The following is a 21,250-nucleotide window of genomic DNA, read 5'->3' as shown; positions in this document are numbered from 1 at the left end:
GGACACCAAAAATAATGTATCGTTTATGCATTTGGTGTACTTCATCGTGCACCTGACAGGCACGCGGACTGGATTATCACGCTGCAAAAGACTGGCCGCAATGCATCTTTCATAATCTCATGATCCATGCACCGATAAAGTTCTCGCTCATTTCCTCTTTACACTCCCAGCTTCCATGGCCAAGTACATGGGGCTTTATCACGCTGGCCGCTTTCTATTGTGCCTCTAGGGAGGTGGTCGTGGTCCAATTATTTGTCTTCTGGCTCCCCCCACACCCAAGCCTGGTCCTCCTCTGTTCTGGCTGTCTCCACCCATATAGCCATATTGATGCACATCCCAGCTTTGTCCTGGCCCACTGCCCTCATTCAGATCGCGCGCCCTCGCGGCTGTCGCCTTTTGCCCTTCTTCCCACTCCCGCTGGCGTTCCCGCTCCCGCTCCATTTCCCGCTCCAGGAGAGATTTCGACGCCCACCCTCCTGCTTTGGTGCGTGTTTGTGACTGGATACGTCGCTGTTGCTCGAGGTCCACTTCAGTCGTAGTCGAGAAATCTTGCGGGCGGTGGGACGTCGCTTGCGGCTGAGCAGGAGGTGCGTGTGAGGCTAGGTATCGGTCTGTGCGGTTCATGCCAGGCGTATAGGTTGCTGGGTCAGGAAGAGGGCGAGAAGATGTCGTAGCAGGGGCGGGATCTGGGCGAGGTGGTTTTGGAGGGAGTCGGTCTTGGAGGGTCTGGGCTTTCTGCCATTCCTGTTTCAAATAGTCCCGCTCCGCGGCATCCCAATCGTCCTCATGGCTTGTTTGGGCTGCTTGCGGCCCGGCCGGAAGTGCGGGTGCAGGAGTTTCGGACCCGGGTTTGGTTGCGGGCAGCGGTCTAGCAGACTGTCGTTGTTGAGCTTTCATCTCTTCTAGTTGGCGCTCCAGTTCTGCAATCCGCCTGCTCTCTGCCGTCTGCTGCTCAACGAGAGGTTGTGCCGGAGCACTGACAGGACTTCGAGCCTGGTCCGCTTGATATTGACTGAGGAACTGTCCATTGAGGCGGGCATCGCTTATTCTTCTTTGAGAATTCCGTTCCTTTGCCATCTGAACCTCGCGTTCTGCTTGCTCGGCGGCTTCACGTTCTCGTTCGCGCTCATAAAGGCGCTCCTGGCGGCGCTGCTCTTCTTGCCGACTACGTTCTTCCTCTTGGAGGCGTCTTCGTTCATCCGCTCGCTGTTCTTCGGCCTCCCGTTCTCTCAGTCGGCGCGTTTCTTCAGCCCACCTTCGCTCTTCCTCCAGCCTCGCTTGCTCTTCTTCTGCTGCTCGTTGAGCTTCTTGTTGTTTTTGGTATTCCTCGGCCTCGAGACGTTTTCTCTCGGCCTCCTCCTTGAGGCGTTTCTCCTTCTCGGCGAGAGATGGTACATTTGGAGTCGGAGACGTAATTTGTCTTCTTGTACCAAATGCGACACCTTGATTTCCTTGACTGGCTCCACCCATGTACCCGTATTGATGTATATTCCAGGCCGGTGCGGTCTTTCCCTCCTCGTCTTTACTGCTCCAACTGCTGACTGTGCCGCCCGTAGCCAGTCCACCTCTGCCAAGGATATTCTTTGTTGGACTTATCCGTCCCGAATATGCGGCCTTATTCAGAGGATTGAAGGTTATCGAAGGGCTGTCGGCAGTGGTATTGCTAGTTCCACGAGGTCTGGTTGCCATTGTGGTCGTGTAGGCCGGTGATCTAGGCCCACTTGATCCTGTTCCTTGTGGACTCATAGAAGAACCTTTGGTCTTTGCGCCAATAGTCGTGGGAAAGGCCGAAGAATTGAGGGCATTCACTCGGCGGCTGAAGGCCGCAATACATTGCAAGACTTGTGCGGGATCTTTCGAATCGTATAGATCAACGGTAAGGAAACGATCGTGTGAGGGAAGACTGAGCGGCGGCATCTCGCAAGCGCGAAGGAAGTGGGAGATGTTCTCCATCTGTACAAATGGCATGTTGGACTGTTTGTATTTGACGCCGGGAGAGACTGCGAGATTGACGAGCCTGGAGATTCCATCAGTGTCCATGGCCGTCAGGTTGTAGGTTTCTCATACTTGCACAGAGCGACACCATCTTTCAGAGCATCCATCAAGTCTCCCGGAGGCAATCTCTCTCCTAGAGTGTCTTCGATCCAAGTTCTGACTTCCTTCGCAGCGCCAGGTGTATATCGGTCCAAGCGCAATTTGCGCATGTCCTGGTCGAGGCTGGTCACCGAAGCCATGGTGGTGAGGGCTTAGTTGTCTTTGCGAGCCGCGGTTGAGGTTATGTCCTTTGGTAGAGGTGATTCTGGAGGGCCGGTTCTGAAACAGGCAGTGAAAATATCCAAGTAAAATATGAGTTGAAAACTCTGTGCAAGCCGAGAGTGGCCGCGTATGCTGAAAGATTGAGGAATTGGAGAGATGGGCTGTGTGTAAGACTTTGATACAAGTCAATGGCGGCAACCTGGGAGAAATCGGGCTCCCCCCTGCAGGTTGACGTCGAAGATCCTCCCGGGAAATTCATATTCTACCAGTTACTCCATACAATCCACGACCCACCACAACACTGATGCCCGTTAATTCTGCAATAGTCATCAATATGGGACCGGTGAGAAATCTATGGATGCGGTGGAAGATGCTACGATTGCCGTGGCGGAAGAAGTTCTTGATTGGTATGGCCTACAAGAACCGTGAACGGCTTTGCCTTCTAATACCCCCCACAGGTCAAGATCTCTCAGGGAACACTTTCTGGGAGTTTAAGGACGCTCTCAATCACAATCGGTGGCGTCGCATGGTCAAATCTGGCCGCCGAACTCATCTTTCGGATGTACAAATATCGCCTCAATGGCATCAATGGCTGCGGCAAACACGAACCGATCCCCCCACTCTACAGGAGCAAGCTGCGGATGTGCAGAGAATAGCCACGCTAAAATATAATGCCCGGCTTGCGGATGAGAGATGGGCTGCTAAAGCCCAATACATCGAGAAACCCAAACCTGCTGCCACATCCCTATTGACCGGGAATTTTGAAGAGGGGGCTCAACCGGACCATGCTCCGGGACGGCAGCCTCAGTTGGGAAAAACACCTTCCAGGGGCGGGGAGCCATGGAAGAAAGTAAGAGAAACTGGGGCGAATCCAGGAGCGAACTGGGAGCCTGCATCCTGGGTTCCTGGAACATCGAAGCGATGACACTGCTGTCTGGCTGTTCGCCCAATATATCAAGTCGATGCACGATACCTTCCCGTTGAAGCTGGCATGTCCAACGGAATCAAGTCGATCCCCGATAATGCGCTCTTGTTCGAAAGACTTTGAAATACAAAAAGACTCTCCTGGCCGAAGAGATTTCAGCTTCGGTCATTCCCAACTCTTAGCAAATGAAAATATGTCAAATCCTACCAATGTCCCTCATCTAGGGGCCTCTTACGATCCGCTGAAATAGAGTCCCAGATTCTAGAAGCGACAAATGACGACACCTGCCACGTCTAGCCCTTTTGTTTTGGGGGATTAAAAAGCAGGAGCTTGCTGATGAATGCCGTCGCAGTTGGAGATATCCCAATTTAGCCGTCGTATGCCTACAAAAAGAGCCGGATATACAGAAGGACACTATTCTTTGCGCGAAGATATTTGCGTGCACTTCCTGATCCTGTTTCAGTTGGCTTGAAGTGACGAATGCTCCTTTGTCTAGCTATCACCGTCTACGAAATGGGGAACTTTGTGCTCCACCGAAAGAAATGACATTACATCTTTCAATCGGTGTAATCCAAAAAGGGGAGAGGTGCCTTGTTGCCGGGACTGCATAACGGCATACAACTAATGTCTCCACCAATTGTTTGATCCAACTTATCTCTTGCCTCGATCAACATCTTCCTGGAGCGTCCAAAAATCCGGATCCAGCCGGCACCAATAAAATCTTGACACAAATGGTGATTACTGACATAGCCGGCCGAAACACTACTGCAAGCTGGTCATCGCCCATTATCTTGTGCTACCTAAAGACTTGTTCGAATGACTGGGTTGAGGGGACTGCAACATGGAATGGCGGACTGGGACCATGCAAGGATGGGCATGGACCTGTGGCCATATTCCCAATAGGTCCTCTGGAGACGTTTTATGTGCAAGTTGAATACTAAATGGAGGACCTAAACCGTTCATAAGCACATGGTGGTTTCGTTCCTTATCGGGAGTTCAGATGGATCTCCATCTCATTCTTTGCGACCTCCTTGTTCACTGAGGACTCCATGCACGGGCAGAGCTTGAATCAACGAGTGACTGGCTATTCATGTTCGACCATGAAAGTAAAACTCCTGTTTCAACCGTGCGGAGCCGTCCTATTTTGGCCGTTACTGCACAAGCTGCGCCCTTCCGATCAAACTATCCTCCGACATCTCTTCGAATGGCGAAACTATTACGATGCTAGAAAGTCAGCAAAGCCGAAGCACCTCGAGGATCATCGCTGAACCTGTCCCCCGTCACATTCGCAGTTAGAGTACCCAGCCACAAAAGGGCAGATAAGTCCAAACAAAACATCGTCAGACTCGCTCTGTACCCAGTTTTGACTCCACCCGAAGACTGCAAGGGTGATCCAAAGATCGGTTGCGGCCTCTACTATTGTCCGATCCCTAGAAACCAAACAGAAAGTTGACGGCTAATGAATACAAGAAGTTCGTAACCATAAAGCTTTGCGCAGAATGCGAGGAGGCGGCAGACACGAAAAAGGATAGGGGAAGACAAGAACATGAGCTGTGGGAGAGAGTATCAATCCTGGAGGAACAGGAGAACCAGAAGAAAACTGGGAATTTGTCTGAATTTGGCTGACGTAAGGTTCTCTGTGGCATCCGATCAATAGGTTCTGATGAGAAATTCTGAAGAATCGAGACCGCGAGATGCCAATAGACATTATAAACAAGGCTGTCTATGTTGGAAATGAGCACAGGAGCTCAAGAAAATGAACAGAATGGTGCACGAAAGCCACAATTTCCATCGACAACAATGGAAATAATCCTTATATGCCGAGAGACTGTCTCGCTCGATTCTGCTCACTGAAAATGACGTTTTGGAAGACGAAAATTTTGGTTTATGGGCGGTACGGGGGTTCCAATCCTGGGAAGCTAGTGACAGCAGTGACAATTTCGGCAGCATTACGGTCGCCGGTATCAAGAAGCGGGATGAAGATCACTCATTACTAACCCATTGAAAAGACGAAGACCGCCTTTCGTCGCACAGATCAACACCACCGACAGATTGGCTTTCCAAAAAGAATGATTGTAAGCCTTCAAGATTTCCTTCTTGAGGGGAGTGTAGGCTCAAGAGGATTGTCGCTCGACATTGAGGGGCCGACTCCAGCGATTATTTATCTGTGCGGTGGAACCGCGGATAGTGGGCTCTACCCGCTGGCAGAGACTCTCGAGAGACCCAATAGCCTGGAGAAGACATTTTCGAGTCTTGCACAGCGGCCGACAAACACAATGCGGAATATGAATATGACGACGCTTGGGACCTCAGAGCAATGGAACGCGTACATCAACGTGGAATAGGAAATTCTTAATCCTTCCCGCGGCGTAGAGTGTTCTTGGAGTCATTTTCATTGCTCATGTAATCGGACAGACGAAGCAATTAGGGTTACCTGCATGGAAGGAGGGCGCGATGTCTGCCCTAGCATATGGCCTAGACGGAAATACACTGAACGCTATGAGAGAGAATATATGAGCAAATCGTGTCCTCCATGGACATTTGCGAAGAACATAATCGTCGGATTTGATGATAGCGATGGGTTCCACGGGCTCTGTAGCAGAGTCGCAAGGCTGCCCCTTTTATCTTGCAAAGCTGAACCAAGAGTATAAACCGGGAAAGTCTGCCGAGTGTGGTCTTCGAGCCGATGTTCACCAATTCTCACCCTTGCCTTGAAGTGATTGGATTGATCTCTGTGAAGCACTTTATAAACTGATCAGCTAGTCGTCGCACCTCTTACCTGTGCTGTCGGCAGAGATGGCTGTTCAAGGAGTAGAGCAGATGATCCATAGGGACCCTGCGCTCTTGTAAGTTGTTACTACACCTCGACGTTGCAATCGTACTAACACCCGCAAAGCTACTGGATCCTGCTTCCTATAACGATTGTTATGATTCTGACTGGTGTCCTCCGACATTATGCTACCGTTCTCCTTGCGAGCCCTCCGAAACCACCTTCGACCCTTCTCGAATCTCGCGAGCGTCAGGCCCTTCTCCGCGGCGTCAATTTGCGAAACAACGCTGCTGCAGCCCTCACATCCGCTTCCTTCAATACGCGGAAAGAATATCTCATCGATGGCTATAAGAAAGGCACGTTTCTCAAGGGAGGTCCGGAGTCTCGAGGTCAAGCTGCTGCCAATCCGATGTCAGACCCTGCCGCCATGGAGGGAATGATGGGAATGATGAAAGGAAATATGGCGATGATGATCCCACAAACCCTCATCATGTCCTGGATTAATGCGTTCTTTGCCGGTTTTGTCATCCTCAAGCTACCATTCCCACTCACAATCCGATTCAAATCTATGCTACAGTCAGGAGTCATGACTCGAGATCTGGATGTCAGATGGGTGTCGAGCTTGTCATGGTACTTCTTGTGTCTTTTTGGCCTTCAGAGTGTCTTCATCTTCATTCTGGGCAAAGAAAATGCTGCCAATCAAATGTCTCAGCAAATGGCCCAAATGAACCCTGGAGCAAACGCCAATCCTTTTGGCCCGGGTCAAGAACCTGATAAGATGTTCCAAGCTGAAGCCGAAAACTTGGAGGTCTTGGAACATTGGAGCGTCCTAGATGGGGCAGAGGATCGTCTGTTGCAAATCTATGGCAGTTAGATTACCCTCGTGGCTTCAAAAATATTCCGTTACGGAACAGTCCGATTCAGCCTCCACCAATGAGATTCTTATTTCTCGAAGTCATAGACCTGATGTCTGATTTATTGATCGACAATGGTGTACCTTCCCAACAAGAAATGGGTTGTTGTCGTCTTTGCCAATGGTCAGCCTTGTGGAACGGAGGTCCTAGCATGGCATTTGATCGACGACTTGCTCAACGTGCCTGAGGAGGAGCGCCTAGACTTGTTTGCGTGGTTGGTTGTTACTTCATATACCTGATGAAGTGTCTAAGTGCTCAGCCACGGAATGAGCAAGTACTGGTAGAAGCGAAGAAATCCGAGCTGGAGGCCCAGTCACGTCTTTACTCAACTGCTCCTCCCCCCCATTTTTTCCTCCCCTTCTGCCACTCCCGATGCCTTTGCCACGATATGGGGGAATCTACTCCCCATCCCGCAAATCGTCCTCTCGTTATTTCCCTCTTAATGAGCTCACAATCTAGACTTTGTGCTTTTGCAGAGGGATTGTCAAGGTGGTTCTCGATTTGAAACATGTGAGTGGCAAGTGCTTCCTCGCTGACTTGATTCTGTTCACCCAGGGGAGCGAACCGACGGTAATGGTTAAATCAGAATTCAAACATGACATTCAAGCGGTTGGTGAATTTGGAGCCGAGCTGGATTTTCTTTCTGGGAGGGAAAATGGTTTGGTTCGACCAAGTGTTGGCAGACCTTGCCCGATAACAAAAGCGAAGCATGAAGGTGCTTTTGTTTTAGTTCTACTTAGAGAAATATCCACAGGGCTCGGGATTGCGTGAAACTGTTTCTTAAACCTGAAAACTGTTCCGAGATGCGGCTGCTGCGTCGTTCTAAGGGGTATCGTCTGTGCTGAAAACATGTACCGTTCTAATCCACTTCATAAACTGCCAAACGCATGTCTAAGCCGCATCAAAGAGTCTTTTCAAAGGCCTTTGCCAACTCATCCACTTCCGCATCTTTCTTCAGTGTTACGTTCTCATTCTCAGCCTCATCTGCTTCTTTGAGGAGCTTTTCGCGAGCCTCTTCCTCTTCCTCTTCTTCTGCCTCTTCACCTCCTTCTTCCTCTTCACTATCTTCTCCTTCCAACTCGTCAAGTTCGTCAAGGCCCCAATGGTCGTCAAGGTCTTCATCTTTGCCCTTCTCATCTCTCCGCTCTCTCAATAATTCCGCCAAGGCCTCCACTGACGGATCATCTTCTTCGAATTTGTTGCCATTCAGTTCAATCCGCCGCAGCTCGGGGAGGCCGTTTTTAGCAGCTTGGAGAAGGGCTTTGACTCCAGCTGGGTGGATGTCGTTATACTGCAGCCTCAGAATTTCAATCTTATCGTTGCTACCTGACGCCAATGCCTCAAAAACCTTGATCGCGCCTCTTCCTCCCAGCAAGTCATCTCCGACACCCAGCTCTTTCAGACCCGACCATCCTTTGAGTGCACTGGCCAGCGCCCGAGCACCCTTGAGAGTGAAAGTGTTGTCTTGCATGTCCAACACTTCTAGATTGCTGCAAGTTGACAATCCGGAGGAGATGAGATGCCAAATTCCTTCAGGGCGAATACCATTCTGTGTCATCTTCACGCTTTTCATTCCTGACCTGTGGGCCTCAAATGCCTTTGCCCAGGCCGCCATGCTGCCATTCTCTAACCGATTCCTCCCGCAGACTATACTTTCGAGGTCCGGTACGTCTTTTCCTTCCTTTCTGGCGGCCGCTTTTCGCTCGGCGAGAGTGGTTAGAGCCTCGGCAATTGAAGTTCCAGCGATAGGGCCCATGCCATTATTATTTAGGATGAGATGTTTGAGGGGTACATGCCGGGAGAGGAAGTCGACAAGGGGGCCTTTGGTATTGAGACCGAACGCATTGTCGCTGAGATCTATGGTGTGAAGGTTGGGACATTCTAGGAGAGCAGTCAAGAGGGAGGACAGAGCGGGGGGGATTTCTTCGAGTAGTCTAGAGGTGAAAATGTCATGGAGGTCTGCGCTTTGAAGAGTCGACTTTGACGAAAGGATAGATGCGAGTGCTGCGCAAGCTGAAACACCGAGAGTGTTTCCTGAAAGATCGATATGGGTGAGGCCTGAAGACTCGTGGAGGGGTTGAATGTGTTTGTCCAGATCTTCTTTCGTGTCGAGTTTGAGGCCCTTGCCAGCTAGAGAAAATGATTCCGTTGCCATGGCTCGCTGCTGTGGGATATTAGGTGCCTGAGCAGCATCAATGTAATTTGGCGATCTCACAGAATTCGCTGAACGTCTGATACTGCCCGGAGGTGAGGTTGTTACTGCGGAGCGTAAGGATCAACCTGCAACGCCAGATGTCAAGTATCTTTTCAGTGGCACGAGCTGCCGGCCTATATTTTATAGGGAATTCTTGTTTCCGAATGAACCTCGAGTGCAGTACGACTGGAGCAAACTGGCAGGGACGCCGTCGAAAATCGGAATGAGGAGTCTTCGTCTAATCGGAACTGCTGCAGCAGTCGCGTTCTGCCTTGCGAGTGAGAATGCATTCAGCGTCAATGACGATGTCTTCGCCTTTCCCCAGGTAAAACCCATGGCAGATTTTATGTCAACCCTGAGCTTACATTGGACAGTACGCGGTCGAATTCTCGGAATCGTATATCTTGGAAGCCGATGCCCTTGTGTATCTGGATACTCGACAAAGGAAGCGTACTGCTGCATCCTCTCCACAGACACATCTGAGCGATCTCTCTTCTGACTTAAGCCCCGAGAACAATGATCCCTCGCATCCTGAAAGTGTCAACTCTCCCGGGGCCTACGAGCACATCATCCTACACGGCAATCCTCATCTCTGTTTCATCCCCGAAGCGAAGCCGGGTACCAGCAATGGCACAACTGCCGAGCCGTCTTCGGCAGAACGAGAAAAGGAATTAGATCAAGCCGTCAAAAGAGGATCGCAGCTGCTTCAGGGCATGGCTTCCAACCAATGTTTGTATTACTCCACGGGCTGGTGGACATATTCATTCTGTTACAATGCCCAGATTACACAATTCCATGCTCTCCCTCCCGGTACAAACGGCCGAGTTTGGCCACCACAGGAAGATCCAACCACCCCAAGCTATATTCTAGGCAAGTTCGAGAACCCAAAGGCCGCCAAGTCGCCCGCACAAGCGGACTCCGACCATGGGTTGTCCACAGAAGTCAAATCAAAGGCCGAGACGAACTATTTGGTACGACGGCTGGAGGGAGGAACGCCGTGCGATCTCACGGGAAATGATCGTAAGGTTGAGGTGCAGTTCCACTGTAATCCCCAATTGACCGATCGTATTGGCTGGATTAAAGAGACGGCTACCTGTGCGTATCTGATGATAATTTACACACCCCGACTGTGTAACGATGTCGCTTTCCAGCCACCCAAAGAAAGCCGAGCCCATCCCATCACGTGTAGGGAAATCATCGCTGAAGATGCTGTGGCATCGTGGGAGGCTCGCCAGGAGAAGGACGGATCTCGACAGACTCTCGACCGACGTCGATCTCAGCAGGTAATAATGGGCAACGTTGAAGTTGGAGGAATGAAATATGTTGGTCGCGAAGGGAAAAGATTGGAGAGAGGGCGCATCGTATTGACCCAAGATGAAAAAGCCGAGACGGTGATTATGCAGAAAAATGGCCAAATTTCAAGCTTGTCCAAAGCAGAGCTCAAGAAGCTCGACCTCAGCCCGGAGGACGTTGACGCTTTTCGCAAAGAGTTGCAGAAGTTGGCCGGATCAAAAGACTGGAAAATTGAACGATTGGATGATGTGAATGGCCATATTCAGCTGCGAGGCGTTGTTGCCACGGATGACGAGACTGATGAGGAGACCCCGAAAACGACTGCTGGAGGGGATGATGAAGGACCTGGCAGCCAGGAAGAATATAAAGAAGTGTGACATATGAGGGCCGATTTGAAAGAAAGAGCTGGTTACCGGAAGTTGGCTTACCCTACCCGGGCTCAGAGAGATCTCGTCCCCGAGCTTCCGGATGTCGAACACTTATGAGCTTGCTCATGGTCCCAGCTAGACACGGAGGAACGTCAGTTCCTGGATCCTGGGTTTCAGTTCTGCCGTCTGAGTGTCGTCGAGCTTTGAATCTCTATCAGCATCAGCTCAAAAGGACATCTCGGCCCATTATGACAATGCTTCGACCCACGAGGTTGCCCAGAGAGGCACGAAGCATCAATAACCATGTGGTGCTGCCGGAAGGAATCTCGCAGACACCGGGTGAAGGATGAAAATCTGCTGAAAAACCTCAAGTTGAGCAACGAATTGACCTCCAGCCGCGTCCAACAGCCAGAGAATGAGCAAAAAGGCCATATTTTACTGGACAGTTCTCATGAGGGGGGGTTGCTCAGTTGACTGTTAAGCCTAGAAAGAGTACAATGATGAAATATCTAGTTCAAAGGACATACCCAAATGTAAGATAGGATTCTCCTTACTTGGTCATAGTCAAAGGGCATCCAGGTATACCAGATAAGGAGATGTGTAGCCAATACTGGTACCCCCACATCCATAAGGAGTGAATGCATGCGCATCATGTCGAATCAAACTGGTTCGAGTTCGGGGTTTAATTTTGTATAGGATAATACTTCAAGCCGGTAGATAAAATTGTGTACGTCCCTGGCTCCCTACCCCTTGCCAGTGTCACGTGCGACTTGTCGCACCGTCCTTTCAGGGCGAAGCAAGGGTTTATGCAGATGCAGTCTGCGCGACCCCAAATCTGTAGTCTGCCGTAGACTGGTCGCCAGCAAGCACCCGCACCCTAATGTCTGGCTCTCACTCAGACGACTCGCATCTCCTTCCAAACGCATTGCGGGTTTTACCACCTGTTCTCTCAGACTCAGATTCTACACATTCACGGCATCAAGCTCGTCTTTCTTCCAAGCATAGCGATTCAAAACAGTTTTCGAGAGCTTTCATCCACCATCCATTATACGTCACCCAGCAGCGTTTAACCCAAAACCCCGTCTGACATTTACGGTTTCGCTTAACCAGCTAGACGAAACCGGGCCTTCGATCACATCCGACCGCCTGTTTTGTTTTATCTTGATGGCCATTTCCTTTCCGTCCTCTCCCTGATTGCTATCTTCTGTCGTTCCATCCGCATTCATCCCCACTATGGGTTTCGTGGCAATATGCACCGCAATCTACGATTACAAACCACAAAGCGCCGGCGAGCTGGAGATCAATGAAGGGGAGCTGCTATATATCCTCGAGAAGAGCAAGGAAGATGACTGGTGGAAGGCGAAAAAGAAGGCAGCTGGCGATGACGAAGACGAACCTGAAGGTTTGATCCCAAACAACTACGTCGAAGACGCAAAACCCATACATGCCGCCAAAGCCCTCTACGACTACAGTCGACAAACAGACGAGGAGGTCTCTTTCACCGAAGATGCCGTGTTGGCCGTCTACGATACCTCCGACCCCGACTGGACTCTGGTCGGCGTCGGTGACGACTTTGGCTTTGCGCCCGCCAACTACATCGAGATTTCCGGAGCCGCACCCAGATCACCTTCGATATCATCCAACAGACAATCCATTCCGCCAGTGGCGGAAGCCGATTCACTTTCACCTCCGACCTCTCCGGCTAGGTCAGTTCAGAGCCCTGCCGCAAATTTGGCAAGGGTCCTAGGAGGAGGAGCTCCGACTTCACCCACTGCCACTCGAACCGTCTCTTCTCCTCCACCTGCAATACCACGCCAACAGCTTACTCCAGATGCGTCCGATGACGAAGAACCTGCTCCCGCTCTGCCACGAAGACCTCCATCACAGACGATACCGTCTCCCACCGCTCATGCCCCGAGACACTCAGAAGATGCCGCGGGCGTTCTCCCCTCGCCTCCTTACAATCGAGCACTGGGACGGCCGGGAGATGAGGATGCGCCGGTTCAATCCCCTGGTGGCTTCCACTTGTATAATATAAATGAAATGGTCTCGGCAATGGGCCGAAGGCGAAAGATGCCCACAACTTTAGGCATTAATATTGCGACGGGTACAATTATGCTTTCGCCAGAGAAGTCCAGAGATGGGCCCTCACAGGAGTGGACGGCAGACAAAATGACGCATTATTCCATCGAAGGCAAACATGTCTTCATCGAATTGGTCAGACCAAGCAAAAGTTTGGACCTTCATGCGGGCGCGAAGGACACGGCAGAAGAGATTGTCGGGGCTCTTGGGGAAATCGCGGTCGCACAACGCGCTGAAGGTATCCGAGAGGTGATGGCGGCCGCGAGCGGTGGCGCTAGTCAGAAGAAAGGGCAAGTCCTTTATGACTTTATGGCCCAAGGTGATGACGAGGTGACAGTCGGCGTGGGTGACGAAGTTATTATCCTGGATGACACCAAATCGGAAGATTGGTGGAATGTGAGACGGTTGAAGAATGGCCAAGAGGGTGTCGTTCCCAGCAGCTACATCGAGCTTACCGGCTTTGCGACGATCGAACCACCCACACGATCGGGAGTCAACGCTGGCTTGTCAACCGTCGACCAGAACCGACTCGAAGAAGAGAGACTCGCCCGAGAAGCTGCAAAGGCGGATCGGGCTCGTCAAGAGGCAGAGCAAGCACGGTCTCGCAGTGAAGTAGGGCCGGGCATGCAGCTTCCTCAACGCGGTAGCAGCCTCGCGGACGAGCAATCACATCGGAGAGATCGAAAGGAAAAGGATGACCGTAAAAAGAGCCGGTCCAAACCGGATCCAACAAAGGTTCGGACCTGGACGGACCACTCGGGAACCTTCAAAGTCGAAGCTCAATTTCTAGGAGTGGCAGATGGGAAGATTCATCTCCACAAGGTCAATGGCGTAAAGATCGCTGTCCCTGTATCGAAGATGTCCCCAGAAGACCTCGAGTATGTTGAGAAGGTAACGAACGAGTCGATCGAAGATCATATTCCCGTGGCTGATTTGATCAAGATGAAACATCGGAGTCAATCGTCCGAACAGTCCAAGCCTCGAAGCGGTGCCACCGTCGAACCCCGAGTGCCAGAGCAGCCAAAAGTTCCCGAGTATGACTGGTTTGATTTCTTCCTCAAAGCTGGTGTCGGACCACACCAGTGCGAACGATATTCACAAGCAATGATAAGGGACTCCATGGACGAAAGTGTCCTGCCGGACATTACCCCGGACACTTTACGAACCTTGGGACTCAAAGAGGGTGACGCGCTTAAGGTGATGAAGTTTTTGGATCAGAAATTCGGACGAGCCCGCGGTCCCGCGACCAATGGTATCAATGGTGAACCTGCCGCAGGAGGTATCTTCTCCGGCCCCGGGGGAACATTGCACAACAACACTCGCAGGGGAAGACCGGAAGTCAATCGGCGAACAAGCGACGTCGTTGATGCTGATGCTTTCACAAAGACAGAAACCGGGAACAAGTCAAGTGTGGGCGGAGAGGCAAAAGCTACGATTCTTACTGAAGCACCTCGAAGAGAACCAAAAAGTGGTTTTGACGATGATGCCTGGACGGTTAAGCCATCCTTACAGCCTCCAACATCATCGCAACCGACTCCTGCGGCTGCTCCAGCGCCCAAACCTCCGACTGGCGCAATCAAAGACCTGTCTTTACTTGACCCTCCTCTCCAGCCAACGCCTGCACAACCTCCAGCGCCAGTAGTGAACCAACCACCTCCTCCACAAACGCAACCTCCGCCTCAACAAGCTCCGGCTTTAGCTCCAGCTCCAGCTCCAGCTCCGGCCCCGGCTCCGGCTCCAACAGTGACCCCTTCAATTCAGCAACCTCAGCAGACAGGCGCGTCCCCGCAGTTCTTTTCACAATTGAATCAACAACCAGGATCAATCCAGCCTCAGCAGACGGGATTCCAAGCCCAACAGCTAAATGTGACCCGTCAGCGACCAGCCGCACCACAACAGAGCTTTACTGGGACTGGTTTATTGCCGCCTCCGCCACGACCAACTTCGGCGCCCCAGAATCCGCAATCAAATCAATTTGGACTGCAGCCACTGCAGCCGCAGTTGACAGGAGTTCCTCGGACCTCCGCTCTGCAGGCGCCTCCTGGCCAGAGTTTGAACGATCTGACGCAGCAACGATTACAACAGCAATATCAACAGGCGCCGTTACAGCCTCCACCGACAGGATTCATTCAGCCCAACCAAAGTTTCGGACAGTTCGGTCTTGCTCCCCAGCCCACAGGATTCCAACAGCCACAACAGCAATTTGGTCCATTTCAGCAACCATATCTTAATGGCAATGCCGCCGGAAGTCCTTTCGCTGATCCCCGACCGGCCTTCCAGTCCCAACCAACCGGAATACCATTCCAGCAGAGCCCACCCCCGGAGGGAATCAATTCCGTCCTCCCACCGGCGCTCCAGCCCCAACGGACTGGATTCACGTCCCCCATCCAACAACCGCAGCAGACCAATGGATTGGGCCAAGGTATTCAACCCCAGCCCACGGGCTTCCCTCAGGTCCAACCGGTTCAAGCCCAGCCGACTGGATTTCAACCGCCACTTCAATCGCAAGCGACCGGATTTGGGCAGATTCCCCAGCAGAATGGGTTTACAAATTTCTCTCCACCACCTATTCCACCCATTCCTCCGCTTCCAACAGTCGCTCCTCTGCAGCCCCAAAAGACAGGTCCAGCTCCGCCTGTCAAGTTTGGCGTGACAGAGACGAAGAAGCTAACTCCTCAACCGACCGGGCGGAGAGCAAACCTTGCGAATGCCAGTAAGTCTTTACTTTACATTGCGATATCCCGACTGGCGACTAACAATATTTTAGCGGCTCAGAATCCATTCGGCTTTTGAAGTCGTTGAGTAGACCGGTGACAAGAGCAGTCACATGTGTTCAAACCTTCTTCTTGCACAAATTGTGCCACAACGGTGGCCTCGTTCACATCATCTTCACCATATCGTGGGGGGTAAATCCCTCGCATGCTCACTTAACGCAACATAGCGGTCGGAATTTGTCTCTAGCGCGGAACGGAGAAGATTAGGCTTCGGAAGGGAAACTAGGATAGGTGCTTTCATCTTTAATCCGGCATTGGGTGGGGAGTGCATTCAGAGATAGATGTTGGACGCCGTTAGCAGGAGATTTGTGGTTTGCTCGCCCAAAAACACAACGCAGTTCTTCTCATTCGACGATTTTTATCTGTGTCGGCGCGAAGCAGTAACCAATCATTTGTTTCTAATTGAGAAGTCCCATATCCAGGTCCAGCTAGCTCGAGGAACTTGGAGGACATGGGAACTTGAGGCCAAGTAGAGACACATGAGAGCGGAATTAGGTATATAATTTTTGGTACCTGATTTAATGACGCGAGATTGGTTGATTGATTTGGTTTCTGAGAAATCGGACTGTCCTGAGGTTTACCTCTCGTAGCTACTTATCGCGGCAGTCTCGTGATGATTACCTACTTGATAGACCCATGTCTCCAAACGTTCCAGACAGGCCTGGCAGTGTGACGCACGTGAATCGAAATCAATTCTCTAGAGCTCATGGAGATAGCAGATCGCAAGGTTAATGGAGGCAGAGACTATTGGCATCGTCCTGCGCCTCATCATAAATGCGTCGCCCTCGAAAGATGCCTGTATTTGGGGGGGGAGAGTTTCGTGCCACCTACACTTCTCCCGGCGCTCCATCACTCAATTCTGTGTTCTTATCTGCATCTTTGTCGCAAGACCTATCCTGGAGAGATGGCTTGGAGGGAAAGTTCGCACATAATTACTTGGTCACCGGCTTGAATCTCCGTTGCCGACCTCTCTGCTGTCTAGCTGGCAAAACTGTCAAGAAGGCTCAAAGCCCCATATCTTGATGCACGGATAACTCATAACTTCACAAGTGGCGCACAACGCGAACATTAAATTCTGGATCTGGCAAAAGACGGCTCCCCTATAGTACCCCCGACTGCGATTCGATACGATTGGTCGACCTTCTTGTGGCTTGACAGCGATTTCGAAGGCTGTGCAAAAAGCTCTGCCTCGGCCGCTCATCTCGAAAGGGTTTCCAGATGCGGAAGAGGGTGAACATCACCGGCTACCCAATATGAAACCTCCGCTAGCTCTCTTGAGAATTCTTACCACCATGTTCACCTTCGGAGAATCATCGCGTTCGAATGGCCCCCAACTGTAGCGCCAGACCAAACTTTATTCAGGGGGAAAGTTGTCACAATGGCTGGCAAACGCATTGGCATGTCGAAATCTCTACATGCGTCAGCCCCTCAACGGCCGCCAGAATCATAGCTCCAATTGGACCGGTACAGTTGAATCGGCCAGTGGTGACGTTTGACTAGCCAATGCCTTCGCCGTATCCCAGTCTGGTAAAACATTGCTCTCCCATGGTTCAATGATGTTCTTTGGCTCTCTCCTGATTGGACTTCGCAGGCCCTACTCCTTTCAGATCATTTACTCGCATGTCGCACTTGGTGTCAATGCCGGGCTGCGTCACCGATCTTTGAGCTTGGATGGCTGTAATGCAGTTTGCCGAACCAGTTTCGGCTCCCAAAATTGGGTTATCCTGCTGCAATACTCTAAAACCGTGGAGCATATTACGATATATATGGCTTCAGCCGATTCTATCTTCAGTCCTTTTCAGACACTCACCTACAACTACTTCATTGTACCTCTTTGATTATTCTCACTCGGTCTGATTTCATAACAACTGACGGTACCGCCATGACTGAGCCCATTCCAGGACCTCGTGCCCTCCCCGTGCTTGGCAATTTGCTGGACATGTTGGGGGACCTCGATGTCCCTATCCGGGGCCTCGAGCGTCTCGCGGACACCTACGGTCCCATCTACCAAGCTACTCTTGCTGGCAAACGTCGCCTCGTTTGTAGCTCCGCTGAGCTCATGGAAGAACTCACGAACGAAAAACGGTTCATGAAATCCCCGCCTATCACATTGTCGAAAGACGGGGGCCCCAAAGGACTATTCACCGCTCGAACTGAGGATCCTGACTGGGGCCAGGCTCATCGAATCCTTATGCCAGCATTTGCACCTTTGTCGATTCAAGAAATGTTCACAGACATGAAAGATATTGCCAACCAGCTGATTCTGTCTTGGGCAAGAAAAGGCCCCGAGAATCGAGTATTGGCAACAGAAGACTTCACACGACTGACCCTTGACACTATTGCTCTTTGCACAATGAGTTACCGATTTAACTCGTTCTACTCGGACGAACTTCACCCTTTTGTGAAGGCGATGTTGGTCACGTTCGAGGAAAACAATGCCAGAGCGACCAGGCCTGAGATTGCCACAAAGCTCATGTACAGGAAGAATGCCGAGTTTGCAGAAGCTAACAAAACATTGCACAAGATCGGACAAGGCATTATTGACAATCGCCGAGCCAACCCGACGGACAAAAAGGATGTATTGAACTCCATGATATACGGGAAAGACCCCCTAACGGGACAAGTCATGAGGGACGAACTGATCGCACAACAAATGATCACCTTTTTGATAGCGGGCCACGAGACTACATCGGGACTCCTGTCCTTTGCCTTGATGAATTTGCTAAAGAACCCCCACACCTACCTCAAAGCACAGAAGGAGGTGGATGAGGTCATCGGCAGACGAGCAATTGAGGTCGGCGACCTCAAGAATCTGAAGTATATCAATGCCGTCTTACGAGAAACTGCACGACTCACGCCAACCGTCCCACTCCTGCAAAAACACGTCAATCCGGAAATGGCACACAACGTTGTAACCATCGGGCACGGAAAATACAAGATTGAGCCCGATGATCACATCATGATTCTTATCAGCAAGAGTCAGAGAGATCCCAAACTCTGGGGTGAGACTGCAGACGACTTTGATCCGGACCGGATGTGTGATGAGAACTTCGACAAGATGTCTGCCGAACATCCAGGTTTCTGGAAGGTGCGTGCTTGTCCGACATCCGTCAGAAGAATACACTGACCGAAAAATAGCCTTTTGGAAACGGAAAAAGAGCGTGCATCGGGCGGCCTTTCGCGTGGCAAGAAGCACTGCTTGTGGTGGCGATGGTACTCCAGAACTTCGACGTGAAGTTGGATGACCCTAATTACACGATGAAAATAAAACAAAGTCTCACTATCAAACCCGACAACTTGTACATTCGTGTGAGCCCTCGGAAAGGCCTCGACGCAACAACCATGGACCACATGATTCACAGCCATGGTTCCTCTAACCGGACCATTGGCCTGGATACGAGACTGAAAGTGGATCGTGCTTCTGCCGATGAATCTGCGACAACCACGGCGAAGCCCATGACCGTTATTTATGGCTCCAATACGGGAACATGCCAGGCTTTTGCTCAACGACTTGCATCCGAGGCGGCATCTCACGGATTCAAAGCCAATGTGATGGACATGGATTCTGCCACTGAGGCCTTGCCAACAGGAACTCCGGTGGTTGTCATCACGTCCTCTTATGAAGGCCAACCACCGGATAACGCAGCAAGATTTATGGAATGGCTCCAAGGATGCCAGGAAGGTTCGTTGAATGGTGTCGAATACACTGTCTTTGGGTGTGGTCACAGTAAGTCCATAGTCCACAGTCTCACAACCCGCAAGGCTGACTATCTCCAGGGGACTGGGCTCAGACCTTCCACCGGATACCCAAACTAGCCAATGAGCTGATGAGCAAATGCGGTGCAAAGAGGGTCGCGCCGGCTGGCTTTACCGACGCCGCGAAAGGAAATCTCTACAGTGACTTCGAAGATTGGCTTGATTCTAGCTTCTGGCCCCACCTCGCGCCCGGAAACGACGACCGAGCCCATGAGGCTGTTGTGAATATTGAAGTCTCCACCAATGCCCGTGCCTCCAGCCTTCGGTACGATGTCGATCTGGCCACCGTGAAGGAAAATAAGGTGCTCACCAGCAACGGAGAACCTACCAAATGCCACATGGAGATCGAATTGCCTTCAGATGTTACCTATGAATGTGGAGACTACCTAGCCATCTTGCCTCTCAATTCGGAGAAAAGCGTGAAGCATATCATGACTCACTTCGGCCTTCCATGGGATGCCGTTGTTACGGTGAAAGCAACGGGTCCATCTACCATCCCTGGAAATACCCCGTTGTCTGTATTCGACGTCCTGCGAAGCTACGTCGAGCTGGCACAGCCAGCCACGAAAAAGGTGAGTTGGCTGTTACGATGTGAAATTCTCAAGGCGTTACTAATGGTGATTCAGAATCTGAGGACCTTGGCTATGTATGCTGGAGACGCCAAAGACAAGTCGTTATTGGAGAATCTAGCCAACGAAAATACCCGCTTCGAGCTCGAAATCACACGGAAACGGACAAGCGTTTTCAACATTCTCACGCAACATCCTTCCATTAAACTCCCTTTTGGCGAGTTTCTCGGTCTGTTGCCTCCTCTACATGTTCGACAATATTCTATTTCTTCGTCTCCGCTCGCCAATCCCACCAGGTGCACTATAACCTATGGCGTCATTGATACCCAAGCCCTCTCCAATCCTGCGCAGCGCTTCGAAGGTGTGGCGGGAAACTACCTCCAAGGTCTCAAAAAAGACGACTCAATTCAAGTGAGCGTCCGGCCGAGCGCTAAAAAGACATTCCGACTGCCCCTCGATATGGAGGGCACGCCGCTGCTCATGTTCGCGGCTGGAACTGGCCTTGCACCTTTCCGTGGATTCATACAGCAGCGGGCTATTCAGAAGATGGCAAATCCGGGCCGTGAAATGGCTCGTGCGGTATTATTCCTTGGCTGTCGAAGTCAGACTGGCGACAGACTCTACGCTGGTGAGCTGGATGCTTGGGTCAAAGACGGCGTGGTGGAAATCAAGTACGCATTCAGTAAAGAGAAAGACGCGTCTGAGGGCTGCGCATATGTGCCTGAGCGAATGATGCACGATGCCAACGACATTATTGACCTCTGGAAAGATGGGGCCCGTGCATATGTGTGTGGAACAAGAATGTTCTCAGAGGCGGTGCGTGAAGCCGGGACAAAAATTGCCTTCATGGTTCAAGAACAAAGAGGTGAGCGAACAGAGGCTGAAAGGATGGAACAGGTGAACCGACTCCGAGGGGCTATGCAAGAGAGAGTCGCTAGCGATGTCTTCGACTGAACATTTGTTGTCTGGGGTAAAGGGTTGTGAAAGCGTAAGCTTTCTTTTAAATCCCGAACCCCCCGCATGTGACCCCACCATGGGCCAAAAATAAATCACGTGCCTGAAAATGTCTTCCTCACGTGCCGGCTCAATCACGTGATGCAAACGGCTTGGCAATCTCGACCTGGGCTAGCCCCCAAAATACAAAGCTACGCTTTTACCCCCCCGGCGGAATATCCTGTCCGCGGCCCCTAGTAGACTCTAAGAGAAGGAATGCGTTATTGTTCTATCTAACAATAGAGCAAGACTGAATAAGGAGGAAGGGCGCAAGCTGCAACATTGCCAACTTCCTCACGTGAAGTTGCCGAGCAAAGTATCACGTGATTGGACCCCAGCTACCTCTCTTAGGTGGC

General features: G+C 51.2%; 7 protein-coding genes across 7 annotated transcripts; 5 read left to right on the top strand and 2 right to left on the bottom strand.

Moving 5' to 3' along the window:
• Positions 1–225: 225 nt before the first annotated feature.
• Z518_08986 (uncharacterized protein) lies at positions 226–2,234 on the bottom strand (the record flags this gene model as incomplete). The annotated part of the gene is made up of 2 exons (XM_013412943.1): positions 226–2,017; positions 2,068–2,234. The coding sequence occupies 2 exons, from the start codon at positions 2,232–2,234 to the stop codon at positions 226–228; spliced, it is 1,959 nt and encodes a 652-aa protein (XP_013268397.1).
• Positions 2,235–2,560: 326 nt separating this feature from the next.
• Z518_08985 (uncharacterized protein) lies at positions 2,561–3,181 on the top strand (the record flags this gene model as incomplete). The annotated part of the gene is made up of 2 exons (XM_013412942.1): positions 2,561–2,663; positions 2,715–3,181. 2 exons carry the CDS (start codon positions 2,561–2,563, stop codon positions 3,179–3,181), a joined length of 570 nt encoding a protein of 189 aa, XP_013268396.1.
• Positions 3,182–5,977: 2,796 nt separating this feature from the next.
• Positions 5,978–6,825, top strand: Z518_08984 (uncharacterized protein; the record flags this gene model as incomplete). Its single annotated transcript, XM_013412941.1, has 2 exons — positions 5,978–6,027; positions 6,078–6,825. The coding sequence occupies 2 exons, from the start codon at positions 5,978–5,980 to the stop codon at positions 6,823–6,825; spliced, it is 798 nt and encodes a 265-aa protein (XP_013268395.1).
• A 941-nt stretch (positions 6,826–7,766) lies between these two features.
• Positions 7,767–9,020, bottom strand: Z518_08983 (uncharacterized protein; the record flags this gene model as incomplete). Its single annotated transcript, XM_013412940.1, has 1 exon — positions 7,767–9,020. The coding sequence occupies one exon, from the start codon at positions 9,018–9,020 to the stop codon at positions 7,767–7,769; it is 1,254 nt and encodes a 417-aa protein (XP_013268394.1).
• Positions 9,021–9,282: 262 nt separating this feature from the next.
• Z518_08982 (uncharacterized protein) lies at positions 9,283–10,729 on the top strand (the record flags this gene model as incomplete). The annotated part of the gene is made up of 2 exons (XM_013412939.1): positions 9,283–9,384; positions 9,434–10,729. The coding sequence occupies 2 exons, from the start codon at positions 9,283–9,285 to the stop codon at positions 10,727–10,729; spliced, it is 1,398 nt and encodes a 465-aa protein (XP_013268393.1).
• A 1,224-nt stretch (positions 10,730–11,953) lies between these two features.
• Positions 11,954–15,595, top strand: Z518_08981 (uncharacterized protein; the record flags this gene model as incomplete). Its single annotated transcript, XM_013412938.1, has 2 exons — positions 11,954–15,515; positions 15,570–15,595. 2 exons carry the CDS (start codon positions 11,954–11,956, stop codon positions 15,593–15,595), a joined length of 3,588 nt encoding a protein of 1,195 aa, XP_013268392.1.
• A 1,863-nt stretch (positions 15,596–17,458) lies between these two features.
• Positions 17,459–20,855, top strand: Z518_08980 (uncharacterized protein; the record flags this gene model as incomplete). The annotated part of the gene is made up of 4 exons (XM_013412937.1): positions 17,459–18,664; positions 18,715–19,303; positions 19,354–19,904; positions 19,959–20,855. The coding sequence occupies 4 exons, from the start codon at positions 17,459–17,461 to the stop codon at positions 20,853–20,855; spliced, it is 3,243 nt and encodes a 1,080-aa protein (XP_013268391.1).
• Between the last annotated feature and the right edge of the window lie 395 nt (positions 20,856–21,250).

Source organism: Rhinocladiella mackenziei (genome assembly GCF_000835555.1).
Source record: "Rhinocladiella mackenziei CBS 650.93 unplaced genomic scaffold supercont1.7, whole genome shotgun sequence".
Lineage (NCBI taxonomy): Eukaryota > Fungi > Ascomycota > Eurotiomycetes > Chaetothyriales > Herpotrichiellaceae > Rhinocladiella > Rhinocladiella mackenziei.
The sequence above is the reverse complement of the archived record's forward strand: the minus strand, read 5'-3'. Positions and strand labels throughout refer to the sequence as shown.